The sequence below is a fragment of the Nyctibius grandis genome, chromosome 9 (assembly GCF_013368605.1).
Source record: "Nyctibius grandis isolate bNycGra1 chromosome 9, bNycGra1.pri, whole genome shotgun sequence".
Taxonomy (NCBI): Eukaryota; Metazoa; Chordata; class Aves; order Nyctibiiformes; family Nyctibiidae; genus Nyctibius; species Nyctibius grandis.
This window is the reverse complement of record NC_090666.1, coordinates 38,551,261-38,577,969: the sequence shown is the minus strand read 5'-3', so window position 1 is coordinate 38,577,969 and position 26,709 is coordinate 38,551,261. Positions and strand designations below refer to the sequence as shown.

The window sequence follows — 26,709 nt, the reverse complement described above, 5'->3', positions numbered from 1 at the left end:
AACTCACCAAATTGTCCCCAAAGAGCACCCAGCTGAATCCCAGCATTGGTTCTCCTGGGCTTCAAATTTGCACACTTCTAAAATATTCTGCAGCATTTGCTCTGACTGCAAATTGTCCTGCCACTGAAACTGTGAAGAACAGAGTCACATGCCACAGGTACAAGTTCAGTTAAGATTTTAGCTTATCCAACGTGGTACTGATGTGATTCCCCCCCTAAATGCTCCACCATCTCTGTCCTTACGCTGGCGTTAGCTCTCACTTGACCCCTCTGGGAGCTGACATGTCTTGCTGTGGTTAGGACAAGAATTCATCTTTACAAATTTTATTTTCCCTGTATTAATTTTCTGCCCACTTTGCTCAATGGAGACAGCGATGATTCTGCCTCGCTGCCAGGCTTTGTCTACAGTAATGTTTCAGTTCAGCTCAGGGATGTCTATGTCTTAAGTGAATTGAGATCTTCCAGTTCTCTGAACAAACTTCATTGATTAAATACTAGCAATTTTTCAAGACTAGTTCTTTCTGTTCTGACAAATTTGTATCCTTGTGTGCATTTGTTAAAATAGAGAGAGACCATGGTGAAATGGTGCAAATTTTCTTAGTTCCTTAAGTTAATGATGTTTTGTGATTATTATATGTAATAGGTTTTACAAAATCTGGGAGGAAGGAATGGAAGCAGGGGTGCAAGGAAGATGGATATATTTTTTTTCCTTTCATCTCCTCTTGTTAATCTGAATAGTAGCATACAGAATCTTTCTGCAGTCTCAAACTCAAGGTTAATGTCAGACTGTTTAACCCCGTTGTGGAACTATAGTGTGAACAGCAAACAGGGTAGGGAAGTTTGAAAGCCAATTCATCCAGCAGTACAATCTTTGCTTCACCAGTCAGTACTCAGAGGCTGCAGCTTTAATTAGAACTGCAAGTAACCTTGATCTGATCTTTAGTTTATGTAAAAATGTCATTATATATCAGTAATTAGACCAAACAAATATTGTAAAAAGGTATTTGCCAGTCTAAGTTGCAGGAAAATCCATGAATTGTATTTTATTCATGGGACCTTTTATTTTCTCCTTGCAAACATTCATAAAAACATACTTTTAGTCACAAAATTGTGCAAAGGGAATGATACATATATATGGGTGAACTGGTGTTCATAGCTGGCGTGGTTGAAGAGAGATCAAAGGAGGTAAGGAAAGTCGCTGGAATTCAGAAACCAGTTGTATAGGTCCAGTGGCTAGTAAGAAACTTATACTGGCCAGTGTATTGCATAAATGATTAATCTGATTTTGAATAATAACTAAATATGATTCCTATCAGGTAAAGGGTTCTATATGTCTTGGATACTTTGTTTATGAGAAATAGTTCCCCCATCATCAATTAATTCTTCCTACTTGAAAAGTAGCCATAACGAACCTTTATTCTAACAGGTTAGGTTGTCTTTACCTGCATCTATTTTATAGCCCTGTAATTGCCTTGTTTTCTGTGAACTGACTCTTGATTTATGTTGCTATAAATAAATAAATAAAAGTATTAACCAATATAGCCACACAATCTCCATGTAATTATATAGATGTTAGCTATATTAACCTCTTAGCATCATACTTGAAAGTCTGGAATAAAGAACATCAGCTGCCTTACAGAAAGGTTAGAGAATATTAATAGCTCCAAATAGAAGAAAAATTTCAATTATGGTCTAATAAATTGCTCAAAAATGTATTGTGCGTGCACTTAGTATGTAGAAAATTATGCATGATCTTCCATGCATTTTTTGCTTTTCCTGTATATTCGATTACTTGAATTTAATAATTTATGTACTGCTTCTCCATCAACATACCCTTGAGACACTGATCTGATGTTTTTCAAATTAAAACCTCATTGGTTATGTTAAATGGAGCTAAATATATATTTCAGAAAAATGAGAAGGACATATCAATATGACATCTCTTCCTGGAATTCAGGGACTGGAATGAGAATGATCTTGAAATCTTGATCTGAACCTTATTTGAAGATTTTATGGAACTCAAACTTTCACATTTTTCCATTAATATTTCTTGATGATTTGTATAAATATATACGTTTCTGGGGAATTACAGGGTCCCATAGTACAGTAAGCTTTTTTTATTTGAAGCAAATGGTGACTGTGAAGATCATAATTGTATTAAACCACATGAATAGTTCTTATTTTGCATGTGAGGTTAGTATAGAGGGGTTATGTTACGTAAAGGTTATGACAGAATACCTGTTAGTTGCACTTACTATATAAAGTAGCAACATTTAATTTAAAAGCAAGTGAGCTGTGGTTGTCCTGGTGTTCAGTTCTAGTCTGTGTGTTCCCCATGGGTACATGAATGATTTGTCCGCTAATGGTGTATGTTGTTTCAAACTGGGAATTTGTCATATTAAACTTCTTTTAAATAGTTCTGAAGAAACAGAATAATTAATCAGACCATTGCGCAGGTGGTGTGTGCAGGATTCCCAGCCTGGATGTTACTTTCTGATGGCTACCCACTCTGTTTCCCTATACGATGCCTGAGCTCGTATGTGAAAGTGTTTATTTGGCGTCAATAATCAGTGTCATGCCTAATACACGTTGTGTGCTCTTCTTAATGTAGTAGTATTACTGAGAACCGCATGTGAAGCTTCATGCTTTTGCATTTTAGTGAAATAATTACCTGTCTTGGAAATACTGTTATTGACAAGGACATCATCATCTAGTTCATGAAACCCCAGATACTTGGTGGATCAGGTTTTTTTCTTATATTTTGGTCCTGTGTCTTCTACTTGCTACCACTATGTCTTTTTTGGATGTTTCATCTGATTTTTATTTTTATCATCGTTTTTCCCAGCTAGTGACTTTTGTTGTTTGATTACATTATCTGCTTGGCCAGATTAAAGATTTTGCTAACTACCAAACAGCCAGATCAGGCGTGTCTGTACAAACGGATGAAAAAATTCAGTTACAAATACATGAAGAGTGGCTTCTGCTGAGTGACTTAGTAACAGTTTTCAGAAAAGATTTCTCTGACTAAAAGTTAGTAGCACTTCATTAAAGGGTCGGCAACATAAAAGCAGCTGTTGCTCTTGAAGACGTATCCACTGAAAGAAGTATCAAACCCAGTGCTCTCAAAGCTTTTTTCTGTTATAAATGTAATTACTGTTCTTCACCCTTCCTGTTCGTCATCTTCTTAAAATGACTTCATATATATTATTTTGTATCTTTTTACTGACATTTGCCTTTTTATTTTTGAAGTCTTTTGTCAGTGTAAAATGGTGTTTTCGCGTGCGTTCTGTATGCCTCACCTAATGCAGAGAAAAATCAATGATGGGTATACTTCTCTATTCGCTCTGTGCTCTCCCTTCCTTTCATAATGTCGATTCTTCTGACATAAATTCAGATAATGTAACAAAGCAGCAAAATACCCCATCTATCTACCTTCCTGCCTACCAATCTGCCCACCTATTTATCTGCCTACACACCAGAATGGACAAGATTCATTCCATGTCCTGAAGACCAATGTGACATTGTGGCCTTCGCTTACACCTTGTAGTTTGCAAGGATTAACATTTGGCTTACTCATTTCGTAGGGAATGGAGGATAATGAATTCAGTCAGAACCAAATCTCATAGTTCTGGGAGAATTTGGGAGAATTTTGACTTGGCAAAAGGTTTGATAAAATGCAGCTTATCTATAGAGTTCATTAGTTTTTTTAAAAAATTTACTTTTATTTATCTTTGTTGTTTGTTTGATTGTTGGTGAGGGTGTAGGTTTTAGATTGGAGAGGGGTAAGTATTTCTTCCCCTTTGCTTTTTCTTTTAAGGTTGTTTTTGTACTAAGCACCAAAACAGAGTCAAAGCCTGATTGCTATGCTGACCTAAAGAATAAATGTCAGTGAGCTCATGTGCACTGAGGGACTTGTTCTCTTGAGATTATATCTGTGTTCAGCAGCTCGCTGAAGCTCTACGAAAGACCGATTACAGTCAGGTCTGACAATCATGTGAATCTATGTGCATGTCAACAACTGTCCTCAGATCAGGGGTGACGGACAGATCTCTAGCTGTGTGGAAACAGATGTCAAGTCACTCAAGCAGTCATCCAGTTGTTGAAAATAGATAAGTTGTAAATCACTTTAGGTCAAGGGAAAAAACACTTGCGAGAGGGCACAGGGAGAGTTAGGAGAAAAAGTGAGATAAGAGCTGGAAAAGCAGCCTGTAAAAGCTTCAATTCCTTCAAAGAATCAATAACGATAAAAACATTTGGATTTTCTACTTTAATTAATGCAGCTGCTTGTGACAACTCAGCCTTCAAACAAGTTGTCTGGCTTTAGAAATTTTCATCTAAGGGATTGAACTAGTGGTTACAGCATTGCCACCAGAAAAAAGACATGGGTTTGGAGGATGGCATGCTTGGCTGAATAGGAGACACTTACAAGAATCAAAAGTGATAATCCATTTCTATAACATACAGTGCACTGTTGCGTTCCAGGATGAACATGATCAAACTTTGCCATGCTCAAGGGATGTCTGAGATTACGCTGACTTCCCAGCATCAGCACACTGCTGGATTTTGGTCCTATGAAGTCCCTGTAAAATAAAGCAGAACAGTAGTCATAGTGCCTGCAAAACTGCATACAGGAGGGAGAAGGGGTTTAACTACCTACAGCTTTCTACTGAGAGAACTAAGATATTTGGTTCCCAGCTTTGTGAGTGCATATATGTGACGCTGCCTCTAACTTTCAAGCAGTCTTTGGTAGGGAGAACTATCCTTCCATGAAACCCCGAGGGGAGGTAGCAGAAAAAGAAATTTTGTTTCAAGTCATTTTCAAAACTTGGAAGGAAAAAAAAAATACCCCTTTCTTTATGAGGCAGTTTTGCCAAGTTCAGTGCAGGCATAAAATCAATTTCTCCCCATTGAAAAGTGCTTTTCATTTCACTGACTGGTAATGTGTGCATGACAGGCTGGGGGGTGAGTTGTCTGTCAAGGCTGAAATACCTCTTGCTGCAAAGCTTGTTCTTGGTTTAAAAGTTGCCTACCTGCTGACACTCCCCACAGTTCATATGAGAAACAATGGGAGGTGGCAGAAGGTTCTAAGCCCTTATGGAAATTGATTATTTGTTTTCTTCAGTTCACATGCATGGTGCATTTAAAATAAATTGTAAAGTAGTCTGTTAAAAGGGGATGATTTCCTGCAAATGAAGGTAAATATGGTTATAAACCAGGAAAGACTTGCAGTGTAAAAAAACCAGAGCCAAACGATGAATGTGGCAATAACAACCAAGACTCTTTCTGTAAGTATTTATCTGTCTATGGCATGCATCCAGCACAAACCAGATGGTATCTGAAATGCTGAACAATTTAAGCTACTGACTGAAGAAGTCTCAGCTCGCCCATTAAAAACAAAGCAAAACAAAATTATTTTGCTTACTGATCTTACTGATGTTGGCTATGAGCTATAGCAATGGACAATGCAGACACTTAGGGTATAGTTTCAAAAATATGAACTGGTGCAAGACAGAGTTATGTTGTCATGTTAAGAGTTATGAGGTTATGTTGGAATATAAGGACTTTGTTGGTGAACAGGAGATGCTGAATGTTGAAATAGACGCACTGCATGGACAGTAATCGTTTTAATTAAATGTTATTGAGAAAGTCATGATATCAGAGAGCACAGAATAATCCAGTGACTAGAGTATTCATCAAAGATGTGGAAAATTCAAGTTCATGTGTTCCTTCTGCTCTGGCTGAGAAATCTCAGCAAGATTACAACATTCTGGGGACCATTTTCACAAAACAAAACCAATTTTATTCTTCCTACTCCATTTCTATTTGGAAAGGAAAAAGTAGGCTGTAGCAAACCAGCTAATGAAGATTAGCAACAGAAAACCTAGGAAAAGTCTCAATAAAAAAAAGACAAATTAAAAAAGGCACAAACCTCTATAAATGACGAAATGGGGTCATTCAAAAATCTGCCTGCATTTTGTAACAAAAATCTTCTTTGCTTTTACTGAGATCTGTTGGGAAATCTACTTCTCTAGATGATGAGAGAAAGATGTAAAATGTACAGTCTCCCTGGAATTGCTATGGCACAGGGACTAACTGAAGCTCATGAAAACAAAGATGCAAAAGTGTTCAGAAAAATGAAATCTTGCTGGTAAACAGAGTTTTAGAAGTGAGATGAAATGGGAAGTTTTCAGGAAAAAAAAGACTATTAATAGTGTGTGGTTGGTGGACTAAAATGGCTGAGATGCCATTGTGAATACCCATCAAGAGGAAAAAATATATTTAGTTAACATTTCGATTTCTTTCTTCAGCTATAAAAGGACACTAATTGTATGCAGTTCATGTTCAGAAAGGGAAGAGATTTGCTGTGAACTAAAAGTCATGCTATGAAATAGCCATGCGGTAGCGAAATTGGCAGTTCTGCACAATAGGCCAAGCATGAATTCCATTACCCCTATGGCACGGGCGCTCTGAAAGCAAAGCTCGCCGTACACTACCCAAAAACTGTGCAAAAGTCAAACTGTGTAGCAGGAGAGAGGACGTTCGGTACAGCAATTAGTCATCAAATAATGTAACGCCTCTGAAAAAGAAGCTGAATGACGAACAAAATGCTGTGCCTGTCTCGAAATCCACTTGTTAAACCAGTTAAAATCCTGGCAGTGGAAGTACAGAATTTCAATAGTCCGATAAACTGGTTTTGTGGATGTAAAATTTAAACTTTGAATAATTCATTGAGAACAAAGGATTTTTGGAAACTCAGAATGTCTCAGACTTGAAGGATCTGAAAAATAGGTCTCAGCTTTTAGGCACCTAAGTCCATGGACTTCTTTGCTCAGAAACCATGGCAATCTCTCTAAGAGCTTAGCTGGGAACTAAGGAAGTTAACTTAGACCTCTGAAAATCTTTCAGGTAATAGTTTGTGTCTGCACACCAGTAAGTATGCCAGGGAAACAACATGAGTACTGATGAGGTCTTGGAACTTCCATGGAGCTCTGCAAACCTCCCTCTTGTTTATCTTTCTACACAAAAATGTGCCTTCATGGCAGTGAGTAAAGTATCTATCTATCCATTTGTAGACATACAAATACCTTTCTTGAATATATAGAGAGATATGCAAGACCTTATTTCTTCAACTCGTTCAAATTAAGGTAGAAACTATTTCCTTACTCATCAATCAAAGCCTTTCAGCAAACATTGTAGGTGTTCAAGAAAAGAAGAGCACAAAAATGTTGTAGGAAAAGTAGATCTCGATTTTTTTTTTTTTTTTTTTTTTCCCCTCCCCCCATGTACTGCATGCATCTGTTACCTAATTTATTGTCTCTGGTCCTGGGTTATACTTCCAATGTTACTTTTACTATGAAGATATGTACTCTTACTATTTCTTTTTTTTTATTTTATCCTTAATATCTATACTTTCTGATGGATTCTGTAGCTGCTTTGTAGGCAGTGTGAGGGGGAGAAACTTTTAAAACTAATATTCACATGAGCCACTGCCTGGAGCAAGGAGCCTCACAGCTGTTGTTTTATGAAAGTAGGTGGGAAAAGCACTTCTGTTTAACTGTAATATCAAGTCCTTGAAATTTATTTGGAAACTGGTTCATAGGCCAGGAGGTTTACTTGTTACTGTTCTTCTGATAACAGAGAGATACCTTGAAGCAAACTTGATACAAGCAAAGCTGAGGAATAAGATTCCAAAGAGATCTGAAAATTATGCGATATATTTGGAAGGAAAAATGGGGCCAATATTTTTACATTGTGATCTCAGCTTCAATACCTTTCTCTTAATGTGTAAAGTAAATGCACCATGGTAAAACCAGTGACTGTCAGAAAGGAATGTGAATAGCAGAAAATGAGTCAGGACTAAAGCAGCACTTAAAAGTGGTGTTTTTTTTAAATAAAAACTCAAAAAACAAAGACCACCAGGAGGCAGAGATAATAAAAGATGGGAGAAAGGTCCCCAAACAGCATATTGAATTTTTTTTTGCCATAAAAGCTTCGACAGGACAATAGCAGAGAGAAAAGGAAACATCACTCTTCAAGTATTTGTTGTAGTTAAGAGATCCAGAGGCTGAGACCGTTCTTCATGGTGCGGGCTTCTCTTTTTTAATCATCTCTAGTGTAGGAAAAAGCAAAAAAGCTTCTGTGAGGAAGAGCAAGAATAAAAGTTACGTTTAAAATACTTCCCTCCAATTCCATTGTTTACTTATACTCTTTATAATTGAGATGTGTAGGTCAAAGATCAGGAAAAAAGAATTTCCTACATTCTTTTAAAACTGAAACAAATTTCAGTAGCACAAGAATGAAACATCATTTTTGGAACAGAAAAATGGAGGAAAAAAAGTCATCCCAGCAACTGATCTTCTTAACTGATCTTCTTGGCATCAAAAAATTCTCACGCAAAATGGGCAATTTTTTTGCCACCCCAGAACTTTTGAAGGTTTGGGAGGTAGTGAACAGACACAAAATCAGGTCTTTGCAAAATGTTTTTAAAGCAAATTATCTGTGGACACCATTGATTGCTTTACTTTGGAAGGCAATAAGAGACGTTGAGGTGTAGGAAACAGCATTAAAAAAATATGAACACGCGATAGCTCAAATCACATCCTGCTCTTGTGGAAGTTGCTTAAGGTTACTAAGAGTTGAGCATGGATGAAAGCTAAGCAATGCTAAGAAAAGAGAGACAATTACATTACTTTTTAGGTCTTAACCCAGAAATATACAGCACAAAGGCAAACTATTAAGATTAATAGAATAACATTGTCAATGCAGCAGTCTGTAAATGGAATCCTTTAAATATATATGTCCTAAAAGTCCTTAGGAATGTATTCAGGTAAAATATGAATATTACAATCTTTTCTTTCTGAGTTGCTTTCATCAGAATAAAGTGACTTTTGTGCTTCTCCAAATGCCAGAGCAAAGCAGATAGGTTCAGTAACCACAAAAGGAATTTCTTGAAATTATATTCAACTAAATGAACTACTCCTATAATCTGACTGTAACGAGTGTAAATAATTCTGACAGCGTTCAAACTCATCCATGCATCTTCTGTAGTTATCAGATATATACTTTCTGTCATTTAGTCAACCATTGTAGACTTTTTTTTTTAAAAGAAAAAACAAAGCGGCAGTGCCCCAACAGTATCTGTTATGGACTGTCACTTTTCTGGAAAATTTCCACTTTTTATGTAAAGTGAACAGTAAGTGTCCCTACTCAAAAGATACTTACATTGCAGCACTTACTCAGAGCTGCAGTAAGCCTATCCATTTTATAGGTACTGCTCATTCTCAGCAAGAATTACTGAACACTGATTCACTAGTAGTATTTAGGAACCATGTCTTAAAGGTTTTTCTTTTTTTGTTGCTGTTGTTGTCTTTTAATATAGTAGAAAAATAATCAGTTTGATGTCATTAGTGTCACCACTGCTCTTGAAGGGCAGGATTTTGTGCCCATACGTGTAAAGCTCAGTATAGAATTGGAGTTGAAAATACCAAGTTCATACCAGAAAATTCATGCATACCAAAGTGGCCTAGGTCTATATTGCTACAGGTAAATCAATGGGAAGGATCATATTTCTCAACTCAACACTTGGTAAAGGATTTTCTATTTTTTTTAGTAATCATGAAATTACAGGGACAATTGTATGTTTTTTCTATCTAAAGCTGAAAAGATTTGTTTATAGATCTGTACAAGAACTTTAGATTGTTTGCTATAGATCCAGTGTTAAATAATGTTTTTTCTATATTGAATTTTCCTATAACTGTTGAGTCACAATGTATTAGGACAAGACAGTAAAGAAGTTCTAGACAGAAACTCCACTTTTACTTTGACAGAGTAGCATGTTCTAAAGTTTATAATATTATATATAAAAGCAGCTTAATATACATCTTGTTTATAAACCATTTTGACACTTTCTTGGGTTTGATGTTTGAAAACATTACAACTTTTCACCTGAATACATTTTTAAATCTTGATTCTTGACAGTTAAAGCCCAATATTGGGGCAAATGGTCTTAACAGCTATCATAAGTTCAGCTCAGCACACTCTGTTGTGATTAATGGGAAATCTCTTCACTACTAGTCCTATTGTGAAAGAGATGAAATACTTTCAATAAACTTTTCTATGACTGTTAAAAATACAAGTATATCTTCATTTCTCTCTTTAACAGACTAATTTTCGCTAATTAGTTTATCACCATAAACTTCTAGTACAGATACATAAAACCCTTCTAAAAATTGTATGCACAGATGTTAGGACAAACTATGGTCTGTGTCCATTTATATTTGTAATTTTTTACTATTTCATATAGATTTATGTGAAACAGGTTTAATTTTATTTCATAATTTCATAAAAAGTAGTTAGTTTGAAGTTTTTTTCTTTCTGAATAGATTCTAAACCTAGGGTTTTAATAATGACTTGGATCCATTGGAATATATTGTTGTGTAAAACAAAAAGTTTTTTTTCTGATTTTGGAGTATAATTTTTAAAGACTTTTCCATGGCACACATCTCTTTGCTAGACCTTGACGAATAAAGGTTGGATTATTTAATAAGCACTGTCTCAAGCTACCTTTGATGGAAGTGATTTCCCTGGTCACAAATGATGAATCTCATGGCTTAACACTACTACTTTATTGAAGAGAGAAGAGAAAGAATGTTGAGAAGGTCATAGAATAGTTTGCGTTGGAAGGGACCTTTAAAGGTCATCTAGTCCAACCCCCTGCAATGAGCAGGGACATCTTCAACTAGATCAGGTAGCTCAGAGCCCCGTCCAACCTGACCTTGAATGTTACCAGGGATGGGGCATCTACCATTATAAAGTAGAAGATGAAGTACAAAACTGAACTACTTCTCTTTCCTCATTTAAACTTCTTCTTGGGAGTAGTTAGCTTTCTCCTCTCCCTACGATACCTCCTTATAACATGCCTTGCCAGGTAGGAAAGCCTCGAGCAAGTCGCAACTGAGACTTGCACAAGTTGCTCTTACCTTGTAGTGATCACTCACATTTGGATGTAGCAGGTTTTGGTCAGACTTTTCATGTTGCAGCTGTATAATTCCCTCAGTTTTATGGCATTCTTGCTTTTAGAAGTAGTGCTGCCAGATATGGGAAAAGTTGAAAAGCTGAACATGTTTTGGGTTATTATCTGCCAGTGTTCAGTAAGTATTAGCATTCAGGTATTACCATTCACTTCCCTTGCCTCCACCAAAGTCCCTAGGCTTCTGGACTCCCTTTCCTTCTTGAGTCCTCTGAAGTGTTCAGCTCTTCTAGGACATGGTGGGAAGCTTAAAATACATTATAAGCAATGAAAAGCCTAAATGTTCCACTCTGAAAAACTGTATTATTGGCTGATGAGGGAGAAAAAGTCTCTATCTCTCTTTGGGGACCAGAACTCAGCAGGCAAATAATAATTTTTCCCCCACTGTTTTTCCTCTGTATTTCACATGAGATTGTTCGTGCTGCTTCAGACTGACCAGAGTTTCAAGCCCCTGTCCTCTTCTCTTGGTGAAGATTCTGTTACAAGCCGGGCACGGCTCCTGGAAATTCCAGTGTGCTGGACTATTATCTTAGTGGTGAAGTATCAATCTTTGTTTCAAACAACATTATTGTACAGAATTACACCGAAACTGACATTTTAAAGCATTACTTTGGATAAACCATGAGCACTTCAGCTCTTTGCAATCTTGTCTGTGCACCGGCAGAAACCTCCAGGAGTTGCTGAGCAGGTGGATAAGGATCATGTCTCTTAAGTGTTTGTATTCAATTCCAGCTGTGATGGCCTGGCCTTGAGTTCAGCAAAATCTTGTTTCAAAGGGAATGGAGCTGAATGAGCTGGAACTTTCCCATGAATTTCATTAGTACATGCCCAATAATGGGGGAAGATCTGGCTTGAAAGGGCTAGAGAGTGGTGGCTTGTTCACTAAGATTTACTGCGTTTGTGTCTAACACGGGTTCTTTGTCTGCTTCCACCGTGCTGTTATCTGAAGGCGCTTTGGGGTTTGTATTGTGAAAAAGATACAGCCAAGGCTGAATCATGTTAAATAATGGCCCTTTAGAATTATTCTAGGAGTACAAAAATGAGGAGAGAAGGTTATTTTATTTCGTAGCTGGTAAACATATAAAACTAATTTTCTCTCTGAATTGTAGTACCTATCACACTGCAAAGCCTTTAGAAGTCTGTGAGAACTAGTAATTGAACATTTCCCGTAAGTAATACAGGATTTTTTTACCAGCTGTTCTAATTTTTTGTCCATATGAGTTTTGGTTCACCATTATTTGCTTCTAAGGAAGTAAGGACATGGATATGTTGTGAGAGAGAGAAACTTTACTTTGATATACACTACAACATATGTTACATTTTGTTAGAAATTAAAGACATTCCAGGTCAGTTTATAGTTATAGGACAGTACTGAATCAAATAGGACCCACAGTGTCTATACAATATGAAGCCCTGTAATTTTTACCGCTTTGACACAGTGTATACTCCAACAAACCTGCTTAAATCTTTTACACTGTTAAAAATTTTGTACTTAGAACAATGAAAATTGGTTCTTATCATTTCAGTGCGTGAGTGTACAAGAAGAAAGAAGTCACACAATTTATTTTAATTAGATGCAATTTACATTTATGTGTCTGTGTACAAAATAAAAATGAATAACTTTGCAAACTACCTAGCTCAGTTTAAAAATGCATGAGATGTATTTCTAAGTTACTGCAGTAAAGCTGAATTAAACATATAAGATAATCTTTAAAATGAATAAGTAATGCAGATTTAATAACATTTTTCTTTTTTTAAAAAAAAGCTCAAATACTTAGAAAATGTTGGCCCTCTAAGCTAAATTTTCCCGTGGTTATAGAACACAGTTATGCATTTTAATGGAAAATTTCTACCCCAAAATAATAAATAAAACATGCATATTGATACTAACAACATCTACTAAAAAATCTTAATGTATTGCAAATGAGATGGTAACTTCATTTTTTGCTGTTTAAAATAAGAAGTTCAGGTATCAGTGTATGTTCTAGTGCTTTCTTGGTTTTAAAACACTTGTATCTTATGTTATAGATCTCATCAAGCCCTGTGAAATTTCATGTTATTTGAGACTTTATAATTATTTCTGGGTTTGAATTCCAGTTCCACTGATGCAAACATGAACTTAGTAAATTCTGTCTCAATCCATAGATGTTTCTGAAGTGGTGTGTGGGTGCATAAATGTTCACAGGATGGGGGCCATAGAAGGGTTTCCATCAAAACTTCCAGAGCTTGTTGCAGATACGATCCAGTAAGGAACTCTTTCTGTTCCTTTATTTTAATAGAATTTCTGCAGTCTAATGAAGAGCCAAGCGGGGACATGATAGAATGGAATATATATAGATGGATGATGTGTGTAAATATAGCCAAACACATTTTTATAATGTCTAATACAGCTGGTATGCTGCAGAGGTTCACATATCATATTCTGTGTTGTACCCAGCCGTTCTATTACCCCACTATATTGTTCTATAAAGAAAGTCTACATGCATTTTTCCACTGACATTTATACACTTTGGGTATGTAAATATCTATAACATAAGTGTTGATGTGTTACAATATTGCTGGTATTAGGTACTTTAATTGTGTAAGTAATTAACACTACTTTTGTTCACCTCATTATCATTTTTCTCAAACTGAGACTCTATTAGCAGCCCATTCTGTATTGTGCGTAGACATCGAGTCATTACAACAGTTGACACAAGGCAGCCTTGAGATGTGTGACACTAATTAAGTAAAAATCTCCAAATTAAAAATAGGTTCCTTATAACTAATGAGGAATGACCATCTACATGAGACAATATTAATTTTTTACTTCATTGATCATAAAGTATTGCTTTAGTGTGTTGTAGTAAATCACCAAAAAAATCCATTAACAAAGCTTTTATGTCTCTGCAAGTACAAAGATTATTAATTATTTTTACTTCCTGAAAACAGAGCATTTTTTTTTTCTCCTCTTCCTACAGTCTTCACTGACAAACGTTTGCGAATCCATTCTCCAAAAATATCCAGGGAATATAAATCTGCAATGGTTTTCCTTATGTATAAGTACATAGAAGGACCTTCCTTTATATTCTGATACATGCTATGTGCAAGAGCTTAGTAAAACTGCATTTTAGCTTTTTAATTTTTAGGCACTATAGCAAAGAACATAAATTCTCTCTCTCTTGGTGTCTGCATGTTAAGTTTTACTGCAGAAGTTGAAGCTGCGGTCATTGAGCAAGTATATAAAAATACTAAAACTCATTGATGCGTAACTATATTATGTTGGGCAGTTGTGATGGAAGATTATAATGGTGAGAATTGTTTTATTGTTGTTTTTAATCAAACACCACTGGCACACTGAGTTTGGCAAGACAAGATAGAGACTTAATTTTTAAGAAAAGTTCATGCTACGTGTGTCCTCTTGTAGGTTCTTCAGTCATCTTTTTTTGCAAGCACCAACCTGTGTTCTCTACAGCTAGATATTTATATTAATATTTTCTGACTGCAGAGGGTTTTTTTGATAGTTCATGTGAGATAAAGAATTTTCTTCCATACTATGTGATTTTGTAAGGTTACGTTTTTCCATTTATGACAAATTCAAATGAAAATTTAAGGGTGAAATTTAAGAATATTTAAGAAGAATCGGAGGTTTAAAAACTGTGTGAGACCCATTTCTAATACTTATATTCACAGCTCCAGGGTATTACAGAATGGGGAATGGAAAAGTGCAATTGACAGTGTTAACACACTAGTCAGTCATATATGCTTTTTGTAAGGCACTATATATGTACATATGCATGTATTTATAGAGTCCATAAAAAGAAGATAGTTGTTAAGTCTGGGACAATGAAAATGGTATAATGTGTACAGAAAAGGTGAGTTTGCCAGCATCTAATGAAGCAGTAGAGAGAATAGGAAGTTTTGATTTAAGCAATAGGCAAAAATTAAGATATTTACCGTAACTTCAGTAAAGGGCACAATTTTATAATCTATTCTATAGGAATGGAAATGTCTTAGAAATGTGTGATATGCAAAGTACACTCTGTTGCCTTATTGCATGAAGATGCAGCCCTGCTGGCGATGTCAACAGAGATACTTTCACTGACGTCTGATAAAATGGAAATGCAAAGGAAAAAATCACATTAAAACATATTTCTCTTTTGGACTTTAGGTCCTTGTCAGTTCCTCTATAAAGTACAGTTATGTGTCTGCATTGCCCTCTCCCCTAAACTGATTTTCATTCTGATGATACAGTGTGACAGTCTTTAAGCACTATATATTTTTTAATTGATTTATTACATTAATCTTCGGACACAGTGTATGAACTCTTTGGAAAGAATATTGGAACACTCCAAGTACTTGGACTCCAGTCTCGTTTCCTCTCCCCATCTCTTTGCCTCTGCCATTGTTTGTTCTTTGCTTTTTTTTTGTATAACTTAGAGAGGCTGCAGAAAAGTTGGTGGGCAGGTAAGGTTTGGTGTTCCCTTTGTGGCCACTGATTTCTCTGACCACCCTTAACCTTGTTTTAAAAAAATAAAATAAATTAAAAACAAAAATGACATTGTCATGCTATTCAATCCAGAAATGTTTAAATTTAGAGTTCAATGAAAAATTACTCCAGTCTTGTAGAACTGTCATATCCGATGGGTTTGGGCTGACAAGGTGGTCTTTTCTCCCTTTGGCCAGGTCAATTTTCTATTTGTGGTAGTTTTTGGATGCAGAATGACCAATTGCATTTAGGAATCTAAGTGGATTTTTCTGTTATGACCTGATTTTACTATTATCAGTCCAATTACCTCCATGGTTTTTACAGTTTTAGTAGGTAGATTTATGTTAGCCAAAAACCACTTTTAGTTCAGGTCCTGATTCTGGTGGCTGCTCTTAGCCTGATCACCTGAAGAGCTGTATTCTGACTCCAGCCCCGTCCTGGCCCACGTGTGCCCGGAGAGGGATTTTTAGATAACGATCCAAAGCTCAGCTCTTTTAGAAAGATTTCCTCTACCTCTTTTTTCCTCTTCATCAGCCTTTGTTCAACCTTCAACATAGTTTTTCTGCTTCTCTCCAGTGGCTACCAGCTACATTACAGTGGGGAAGATGAGTCCTGTGGCTCCTTTAATTATTTACATCTGTGTAGTGAAGATGAGCAAGTGTCTGACACACAGAAAGAAGTGAACAGGAAAGAGATGGCCAAAGGGAAAGTGTTTGCTGGAGAGCCATCTCAAATGGAGCTCCTGACAGAGTCATTATAATGGCAGTATGCAAACAGTGTTCATGTTTTTAAACAAAAAGAAGTATTTAAACAATTAAAGTTATTGTATAATATTAGATTTAGGCTGTCTGCTGTTTGCTTTTCTCTATTACTTACAAAAACACACAGACAAAGAAGAAAAGGCAAGCAATGGTAGAGCATCATAAACCCATATCCATATGCTGTGTTTTGCACCTGTGAGTTCATTTGCATACAATACTAGAGCCAGTGCTCAATACTAGTGCCAATGCTAAAAGCCCATCATGGGAGTATAGAAATCAGAGTTTTGTGTGCCGCTATGAGACTTGATAAGCTTTACAGGTAGATAACCTCTTGAACTATTCTGTCTACAGTAACACACAAAACTGGAAACCATCCTTCAGAAGTGAATTCTAATGTGGTATTTTTTTTTACTTATGAGTTTTTGACTGCCTAAATTATATATCATAGACTCATAGAATCATTTAGATTGGAAAAAACCTTTAAGATCATCAAGTCCAACCATTAACCTAACACTGCCAAGTCCACCACTAAGCCATATCCCTAAGCACCACATCTACATGGCTTTTAAATACTTCCAGGGATGGTGACTCCACCCCTTCCCTGGGCAGCCTGTTCTACTGCTTGATAATCGTTTTGGTGAAGAATTTTTTCCTCATATTCAATCTAAACCTCCCCTGGCACAACTTGAGGCTGTTTCCTCTCATCCTATTGCTTGTTACTTGGGAGAAGAGACCAACACTCACCTTGCTACAACCTCCATTCAGGTAGTTGTAGAGAGTGATAAGGTCTCCCTTCAGCCTCCTTTTCTCCAGACTAAACAACCCCAGTTTCCTCAGCCAGTCCTCATCAGACTTGTTCCCTAGACCCTTCACCAGCTTCCTTGCCCTTCTCTGGACTCGCTCCAGTACCTCAATGTCTTTCTTGTAGTGAGGGACCTGAAACTGCTCCCAATATTAGAGGTGTGGCCTCACCAGTGCCGAGTGCAGAGGGATGATCGCTGCCCTAGTCCTGCTGGCCGCACTATTTCTGATATAAGCCACAATGCTGTTGGCCTTCTTGGCCACCTGGGCACACTGCTGGCTTATGTTCAGCTGGCCATCGATCAACACCCCCAGGTCCTTTTCCACCAGGCCGCTTTCCAGCCACTCTTCCCCAAGCCTGTAGCAGTGCCATGGGGTTGTGCCCCAAGTGCAGCACCCGACACTTGGCTTTGTTGAACCTCATACAGTTGGCCTCAGCCCATTGATCCAGCCTGTGGAGATCCCTCTGCAGAACCTTCCTGCCCTCCAGCAAATCAACACTCCTGCTCAACTTGATGTGGTCTGTGTACTTACTGAGGTGCAGCACTCTAAGCACAGGCTAAGATCAGTGTAAATCCTTGACTGGATTTGGGAAGCTTTGTCTTGGATAGCTGTGGTTCTTCTCTCTGTACAAAGCCAAACAATGAGCCAAAGCCTGTTCTTGAAAAGGGAGGCAGAGACCAGAGGGCTGATTGTGTCGACACGCCTCTGTTTATAAAGAGAGAGGAGACACTTGGTGCTAGACGCGTAAGGGCTGTGAATCAGCACAGATGACTGATATTCAAACTGTGATGACTCAAAACCATCTTTTGATTTCTGAAGTTCTTAATTTTCTCTTTTGTTTCTGTTTGTTTCAGCATTGCTTTCTACAGTCTTTAGAATGTCTCTTACGTTTGGTTGTAAGTTATGAGGGCGCAGTATAACTATAGTCATTCGTTTGCACACTCACACACCTACTGGCTACCACTGGTTTTATTCTTTCTTGTGATATATTATTTTGGAGACAATATGCTGTGTCAGGGAGGTCAGAGATTACAGCTATTGTTCTGCTGCAAATGCATGATACTTTACCTGCTTTCCTCTGCTTTTCAGTTGTCCGCATCCCACCGTAAGTGTTTATTATTCTCCGTCTGAATACATGATTTCACTGAAGGTAACTTCAAATCTATATTCGGTATTGGTCTACGTGGTTGGATAAAGCGTATGGATAAAAGTAGCCATGAATAAGGGGTTACTTATGCTACATAAATCCTTATTAAATATGAATTCCTTTGTTTGCATATATATGATACCAGAGTAAAGATTTTACGTAATTTCCTTAAATTTATCCCAGTGTTTCAAAGTCCTGATATTAAAGGTGTGCATCTAATCTGTGTGAAAAATCACTTTTTAAAGCAATTATGATATCATGGGATACCATGTATGTTTAGTTTACACTTTTCACATTAACCTGTAACTACAGAAATTAATATGTAGTATTCAACCTGTTGGAAGTTTTCAAACATTTAACATAAAAAAAATGAATCATGGAAGTATAGTCTCTTTTTCTTAGTAACCTCTAATTTTCCCACAAAAGCAACCTCTTCTAATGGCCATAATTTTGCCATAAACCTTAAATATCTTTAAGGCACAGTATGTCTTGTGTTGGCAGGGTCAGAAACAGTACTTCAAGATGTTGTGATTTCAAGTTTTATAAAAGATAAGCACTTTTAAAATCCCTGTTATTGATGATATACTGGACAAAAAATAAATCTAAAAAAACACCTGTGAAGGTGACTTCTCACACTTTTAAAATTCTATCAGATATTTTATGTTACTTTGTCTGCCTGTAGCAGGTTGATTCGTGTTGCCAAGAGCTATGTTAAAGAATAAATACTAAGTTTTTTAATCAATTCTGCAATCTTAAACATCCTATACTGTGCTCTGAGTCCGCAGTAGAAAAGGGGTACCAACAATGCTGTGGAGGAGAGTTAACAGGCAGAAAGAAGTCTCACAATCTTCTATGTGTGTGTGACAAACCACATATTGCGTTGCACCATAGTGGAGTATTTTCATTTAAGACCATGTTTATCCAGAGAGATCCTAGAAGTTGTGTGGATTATTCTGGCTTAAACTTTGGGCTGTTTTGGCTTAGTTACAGTTATTAATCAACTTCCTTTGATAATACCACAAAGATGACGTAGGTAGTTGCTATACCAAAAGTTCTCTAGAGGAATGTGTGCTGCAGTCAGAACAGTAAAAGATATTCTTTGACAACTTTGTTATTTGCATCAAAATTATCGATTTTGTCTTTGGGTCAGATTCCATCCACTACATGTTCATGCTTTTGTACCTGAAAAGGTACAAAATACCTTGTCCAGGGTTCCCACCTACGTGTGCAAACAGCGTTGAATTCAAAGGCCATTGAAGCAGCGGAATAAGGTTTTGTTCAGGATAACTGCTCACTGTGGAGAAGGTTCACTCCATAAAGACACTTAGGAGAGCAGGATGGATCTGTAAGTCACTGAGGTACAACACAAATGGGAATTTTGAAGGCATCCAGCAGTTTGGTCTAATTGTTTCGTGTGGCTGAGGACAGCTCAGGATTAGAGCTGCTAGAAAATTGCTGGTCTTCAAGTAAATTGGATGCAGTGATGTAAAAGGGATGTACCACATTTGGCTGCCTAGTCTCTTTATTTAAAAGTCTAACCACTTACCTGAGGTGTTGAAAGAAAAAACACTTTGTAAAAACTTAGCTGAGAAAGACAAAGGTGAAAAAATAAACTCAGAAGTAGCAGCTTTGATGCTTTTTTGGTAACAGTTGTCAAATACGAGCATCTCTAACTGAATTTGCAAGAAGTGAGGGAGTGTGTTTTACTGTAATTCAATAACTTTTTGTGGACCTTGTATTTGTGCTGTGCACCCTAGCGTGTCTCCTTTTGTCTGGCTATTTCTACAATCCTTGCAACTATCTTTTATTCATACTTTTTAACTCCTTAGTAAACTTAGCACACAACGTTGTACCATAATTTATATTAAATTAGGAGGAATGTTTCTAGAAGAAGGAAGCGTACATAATGAAATAATGTTAATCCATATTTTTTGCTAATAAACACTTGTATATTGCTTATGATAACAAAAACTAGTCAAAATAATCAGCTCGTAGATGCTTAGTTGCATTCTCTAGTTGGAAATGTAGTATAGCATGAGCCTGAAGCCAGGCAGGTGCAGTTTTGGTTAAGCACAAATTCAAGACCGATACGATGTCAAAAGTGTGTGGTAAAATGTCTCTGCTAATTCTGACAGCAGTCGTTAATACTTTCTCACGATGCTTCTTTGGTGGGAAACCAGAGATCGTGTTTGATTGATTCCATCACTCCTGCTGGAGGATATCACAAGGACTCTCTTACCACTTCTCAGCCCTCACTGAAGTACGGGCATTTTCCTTGAAGGGACTTCAGCTAGATTCACTGTACACGGCACAGGTATTGCCAAAACACGGTGCAGTTTTCTTCCTCGCTTTCTCACATGCTGGGAGAGTACAGTGAGCCTTGACACAAGGTGACCAAATCAGAAATGGCTGTCCCAGTCAATTCAACAGCCAAAGAAATCTGGATCTGAAATGAATCGCTGGCCTTCTGTTTCCAGCCTCTCTGCTCCTGGGTACAGCCTGCCTTCGGGAGGATTTGGAAAAGCAGCAGTGACCTGTCCCCCTGGCCCCGCCTGGCCATCCCAGGGCTGTGTCTAACCCTGGTACCCTCACCAGGCCTGATTCTGACCCCCACCCATGGGTGGACATCGTGGTTCATCCCCACGGAGATGCCCGATGTCTCAGGCTGCCCCAGCCACCCGCTGGTTGGGGTGGGACGGCCCTGGATGCCAGCCCCAGCAGGATCCCCCACAGCCCCTGGCTCACCTTTCTGCAGCTCAGCTTTTTGTTCCATTTCTCATTTAGCCATCTGTTAAGAGGCAGTTATGTCAAGGAGACAGTTAGATACTCTGTCTCCTGAGCCAGAATCTCTTGAGCACTGCATTAGCAGCGCTGCTCCATCCTCTTCACCCTCCAAGCAGCGTCCCGGTATGAGTGTTTGAAACATCGAGGTGGTGTATTACCATAATTGCTGCCAGTAGGTTTGAGTATTTTTCCACCAAGTGGCAAGGCTAGGAATTATTGTGTCTTTTGAAGGGAAGAAAAGACACCATCCGTCTTTTATAGTCTTAGCATTCTTGCTCTGATGTAAAATACACTGAGATTATCTTGAAGAAGAACACTTTTAAATTCATTTTCCCAAAGTTCACTTGATAATGCTGCCAGAAGTGGCTGGCTGTTAAAGGGAGAGGGAAGAGGAGTACATAAGATAAAAAGCTACTCATCTTTATTTGCATTAGACGTTTCAGAAAGTGCAGCAGCTGGGTAGGATTCAGAGGGAAAAGCATGTGCTGCTTGAAAGGCATCGCAACGTTATTCTTTGTTTAGCTTAATTTTTTTATTCAATGGAGGTGGTAGGAATTGGGGGCAGGGAGACCTTGGGACATGCTGTCTTGTTCCACTGACGTTGTTGGGTGATTGAGACCTGTTACCTTTTAGAGTCATTTTGCGTTCTTTAAAATAGGACTTTTTTGGACTGAAGTTGTTCTTCATTTGTAAGTCAAGTTGCCTTCCGTAGCATCCTGCTAGTAAGGAAACAAAGTACACGAGTTTGCCTTGATCACATGAATTAGTTCATCAGTTCTGATCTTAACCTTTCTGTTTTCACAAGTGGTGCTCAAAATTTCTCTTGAAAACAAAACATTGTGAGTAATAACTTCTTGGAGCATATTTCAGTTTCCCCTCGGATACTGTTCCCCCTCAAAATCTCTAATTTAGGAAGCCTTGCTACTACTGATTTTAAGTTAAATAATGTATTTAAAATTGCAGTATGTTTATGTTCTGAAGGAATCTTGTATTTTAAAAGCAAGAAGCATCAAATCAAAATTAAATCCCAAAATCTTTAGACAGAGCATATCAGACAAGTCCTGTTGAGATTTTAAATGTTAATTAAGAGATTCATTATTTTCACTCACTAAATTTAGAAGATAAATATATATTCCTAGAAGATAAATATATGTATATTTTTGGTCACAGATCTCATTTTTCTGTTTGGTAAGGTATGAATACTGAAAGCCGTCTAGCAGTCTTGGGTTTATATGCAAGTAGTGCAAGTACCATGGTTTATATGCTTCACAGATCTAAGTTTTTTAATGAATGCTCTCTCTTTTAGAAGAAAAGATCTTTTTTTACTCCTCACACTCTATTCACAGTTGCTCTAATGCAATGAATAACCAAGCTATAAATGGCAAATCAGAAAATTAGTTTGGTTTTGTTAAATGTTAGGTGCCTTCAAGTCCTGATGCAACTGAAATGGGAATCAAATTAAACCTTTCAGTTTTCTATGACCTACCTGGCATTGAGCTATCCTCAGCTGCTTTATTTACATTCCTCTTTGAAAGCTCTGCCGAGTTAAACCAGGCCTGGAGGAACGCTGGGCACTGACAGAGGCTGTAGGTACTGTAGTGAGCTTTATGTTCATGGGACACTTCATGGCGTGAAGTGTCCGACCTCCAGATAACAAACAAAAAAAGAGTTAAATGCCCAAAGCCCGAGGGAAGAAACCTCAAAGCCCCCACCCAGTGGCCCTGCTGCCTGGGATGGGCATGGAGGCGCATTGCCCCCACCTCTTGTTTCCTGCACAGTGCAGGGGTCTCTGCCAGCACCAGGAGGTCACACCTCTCTGGTTCTTATTACCACGGTCTTCAAGTCCTAACATCTAGGATAAGTTTTAATCATCTCTTAACTTTCTGTGGTTAATTTCCTCCTGTAGTTTACTGGAAAATATAGGAAAAATGTATTCTTTGTGAAGTGTTTTAATTCCTCTACATCTGCTAAGCACTTGTTTAACCTAGAGCATAGTGAGAATAGTTGTTTCTTTTCTTTGAGTTATTTAGACTCCTTATCCTTAGCTTAGGAATTGAAGAAAAACTGTATGTAGCATATGGCTGTAATAAAAAACATGGGTTTTTTTTTTTTCATCCTGGAAGCACACAACTTGTTTGACACAGAGTACATTCATGCCCATATGCATTGCCTTTTTAATCCCTAGTACCAGCGTGCTGTGTTTCTGTTCATCAGTGATACACCAAGGAGGTAATTGGTGTCACTCCGTTGGTGCAAGGTGTGAAGCTGGAAAGCCCAGAGGAGGGCTGCAGGAGCTGGACATCTTGCCTTCCTGTGCAGCGGGTGCATGCGTTTTAGGGGCGCGTGCCCTGCTTGGGGAGGGGAGCACCTGCCCTGTGCTGATGGGACTTGTGTAAAAGAATACAGGCAAACGCATTGTAAACCATGGAAAACTGGTATTCGTTGTGCCCACTCTAAATGGTGGACAGCTTCCTGATGTGTAGCACAGCAGTGGGGATTTTTAATTTAAATTTTCTAATTGGGACAAGCCTCGTAAGTTAGGATTTTTATTTAATGGACCGTGCTAAGAGCTGTCTGTATTTGTCATAGAAATCACAAATTCCCCCCAGAGTTCTCCTTTGCTTTCTCCTGCTGACTTCAAGAGACCAGATCTGCCAAAGATGAGATTTTTCCCACTTACAAGGGAGCTTTCAGCTACTGCCTGTGATTTCTATCCTTCGTCTTGGAGTTAGTGCCTCGAAGAAGGTGAAAGCATATTACACTTGAGCACAGTGCGGCCTAGGGTATATTTCCCTTGAGGACTGTTACAAGTTGTCAGAGTTTAGCACAGACTCAAGGCTCCAACACAAGCAATCAAGGAGCTTTAAGTTGTTTCCTGAAAAATTTCCACACCTTCAGTCTCTGTGTAGCTAATCATATGCTGTGTACAAATTATGATTCATCCTCTAAATGAGCTAAACCCTTCAGACTTCTAAATGTTCTTTGTAGTGTGTTAAAAATCTCTAAGTCTTTATCACATGAAATTATGTTTGTGGGTTTTTTTAGCAGTCAGAACCCTCTCTAAGAGATCTCAGAAATCCCTGAACTTCCTGAAAAATCCCTGTACACAACACTTCAGAGATAAGAGGACAGAGAGTGATTGCAGGGATGGTTCCCAAAGGGAGCAATCACAGCATCCTTATCCTCTCCCCCCCAGCCTGTACTGTGCAGTTTCAGAGGCAGACTCCTGGGCTGCAGGAACAGCTTCTCTGATCTAATGCAGCCATAAATATGTTGCATTTATACATAATTTCATAACTATCTCAAATTATCTATATAGCACAACAGTGAATGTAAATACTGGTACCTATGACTCTTGATATGACTCTTGATGTGATACAATATTCACAAGGCAATTGAAAATCTTATGATACTTTTAATGTTTGCAAAGCTTAATTTTAGCATCTGTAAAACACCTGCATTTTGGGAAATAATACTGTCTGACCCATTGATTTCCTTTTAATTGCACTAATCATTTCTTGATGATTTTAATTCTCCTAAATACAGCAATGATAATGCACTAAAAATCTGCAAAATGGACTAATACATGGAGTGTTACCCTTAGCTTTAAAATTGAAATGTAGTATAGAACTTTCTTTGCCTTGTTGTAGATTTAAAAATACATATAAGAAATTTTCTGTGTATTTTTTAGGTCCAGAGGAAGCAGATGCCAAGTGCACCCCGAATTATGTTAGCTGCATCGGTACAAACAAATGCATTCACTTGTCGCAGCTCTGCAATGGTGTTTATGACTGTTCTGATGGGTACGACGAAGGAGTTCACTGCCGGGGTGAGTACATTTGCTAAGGAAAAAGTGCTTTAACCTGAAGTCTTCTGCTATAGTTTCTTTCTGAGTTCAAAGAGAACCAAAACTTTCTTCTTCTTGGGAATACATATACATATAAAACAAAAGCGGATTGAAAGAGGCATATTTTAATGTATGTTTCAAGTTCATTTTAGAAATACTTTGTTGTCTGAAGCAAATGCAAGTAAAAAGCACATACAGGTTTTCAGACTTTTTCTTTAATGGTTACTAACTTTGTATGATGGAAATGGTTATACCCAAAGAAAGACGAGGAAGCCTTTTCTTAGGGAGCAAAGGTTGGGCAGCACGCTGTTTGCCAGAATATTTTTTTCTACTTATAACTTTTGTTTAAACAAAAAAGCCAAAGAAAAACACTGAAAAATACATCAGATTTCCTAGGAGCATTATATTGCATTGAGGACTTGCTTTTGGGGGGGATTTTATTGTAATAATCTACTGTATGAGAGTTCAGTTACCAAATTCTGGCAATGAGAAATCTTAGGGAGAAATTGGTGGACGTCAACTTTTTAAATATCTCAGCTCTACTGCTCAGAAGACTCATTAAAGTCGGCCTTGGGGATAGTTATAAGGCTGCCATATTAAGCCCGAGTCTTAGATACCATCAGTCATTAACGTGTCAGTTATTCTCAGTAGACTTTACTGCTTGGCAAATGATTGTTGATAATCCTCAACAGCACTCATGTTCAAAACCAGAAACTCAGGGACAGGCGTGGGACTTCTGCTACAATCCAATGTGACACTATACAGTAAAAGATACAATTAATGGTATAGTTCAGAAAGTTCAATTAGAATTTAAAAGTCCATGTGGACAGATTTCCAGAACTGTCATAGTAAAATCTAAGCCCGCACCAAAAATAAGACGTATGAAAGAAAAAATTAAAATAAGAAAAAAAAAAAAAGCCATCTGTAATTAATCAGTGTAATACTGCTGACTGCACAAAACTACAAATGGTTATTTTTATGTAACCAGGTGAGGGGACAGGCTGTCATAAAATATATGACAATTCTTATTCGCAGTGATAGGAATCATTTCTTTTCTTGAAGGCTCTACTTTTGTGTACTCCTCGTTCAACGAGCATTACAGAAAATCAAAATTTGTGTCTGTGTATTGATTTTAGCACTGGTCCTGGCATCCAAAAAACCCCCAGAGTTGAACTGGCCAAAGCAGTATTTGGCACATCCTGACGCTTTCTGAGGCTGCAGATTTTCAGAGGTTTTCAGAGAACAGTATTGATCCATTAAGCACTGTTTAAATGCCCATTCCTCAATAATTCATATATTTGTATGAATTACTCTGGATTAAATGGCAGAGGATTAAAAACTTCCAGTGCTGAATAATTATTGTATTACAGCTCAATTGTATTTTAACTCTTTAAATTAGGAGATTAATAAATAGACTAAAATAAATAGACTAAAATAAATAGACTAAAAATAAAATCCTATGTTGGAGTAAATTAAATATGTTTGGTTTTCATATGTAGCATATTGTATATATACTTTGGAACGTGATAGCACATAAAATACCTAATCTTTAATCATGCCCTTTTAATTTATGCTCAAATATACCTTGTAAGGTTTATGTTGATTCCCACTCCTTTCTTTATTATCATATATGAATATAAAAAATTCCCAATGGTAAATTAATGTCTGCTCTAATAAATTACCATAGAATTTAATAAAATATACTAAACAAACATTTTGTCTAAACCGCACAGAACACATAGGTAATGAAGTTCTTTTATATTCTATTTTATTAAGAATTTAAAGTTGTCTCCCAGTACCTAATCTAGTAAATGGTTAACAACTTGTTAATATTGATTTTTGTAGTAATTACATATTTTAACTTGCTTAT

At 37.4% G+C, this 26,709-nt stretch overlaps 1 protein-coding gene across 1 annotated transcript in view; it reads left to right on the top strand.

Annotated features, from left to right (window-relative positions):
* Window positions 1-26,709, top strand: part of LRP1B (LDL receptor related protein 1B) — a 570,912-nt gene that overhangs the window by 88,730 nt on the left and 455,473 nt on the right. Inside the window, exon 3 of the mRNA XM_068407216.1 lies at window positions 24,684-24,821. Coding sequence (XP_068263317.1) covers window positions 24,684-24,821 — 138 coding nt within the window. The remainder of the gene's footprint in view (window positions 1-24,683; window positions 24,822-26,709) is intronic.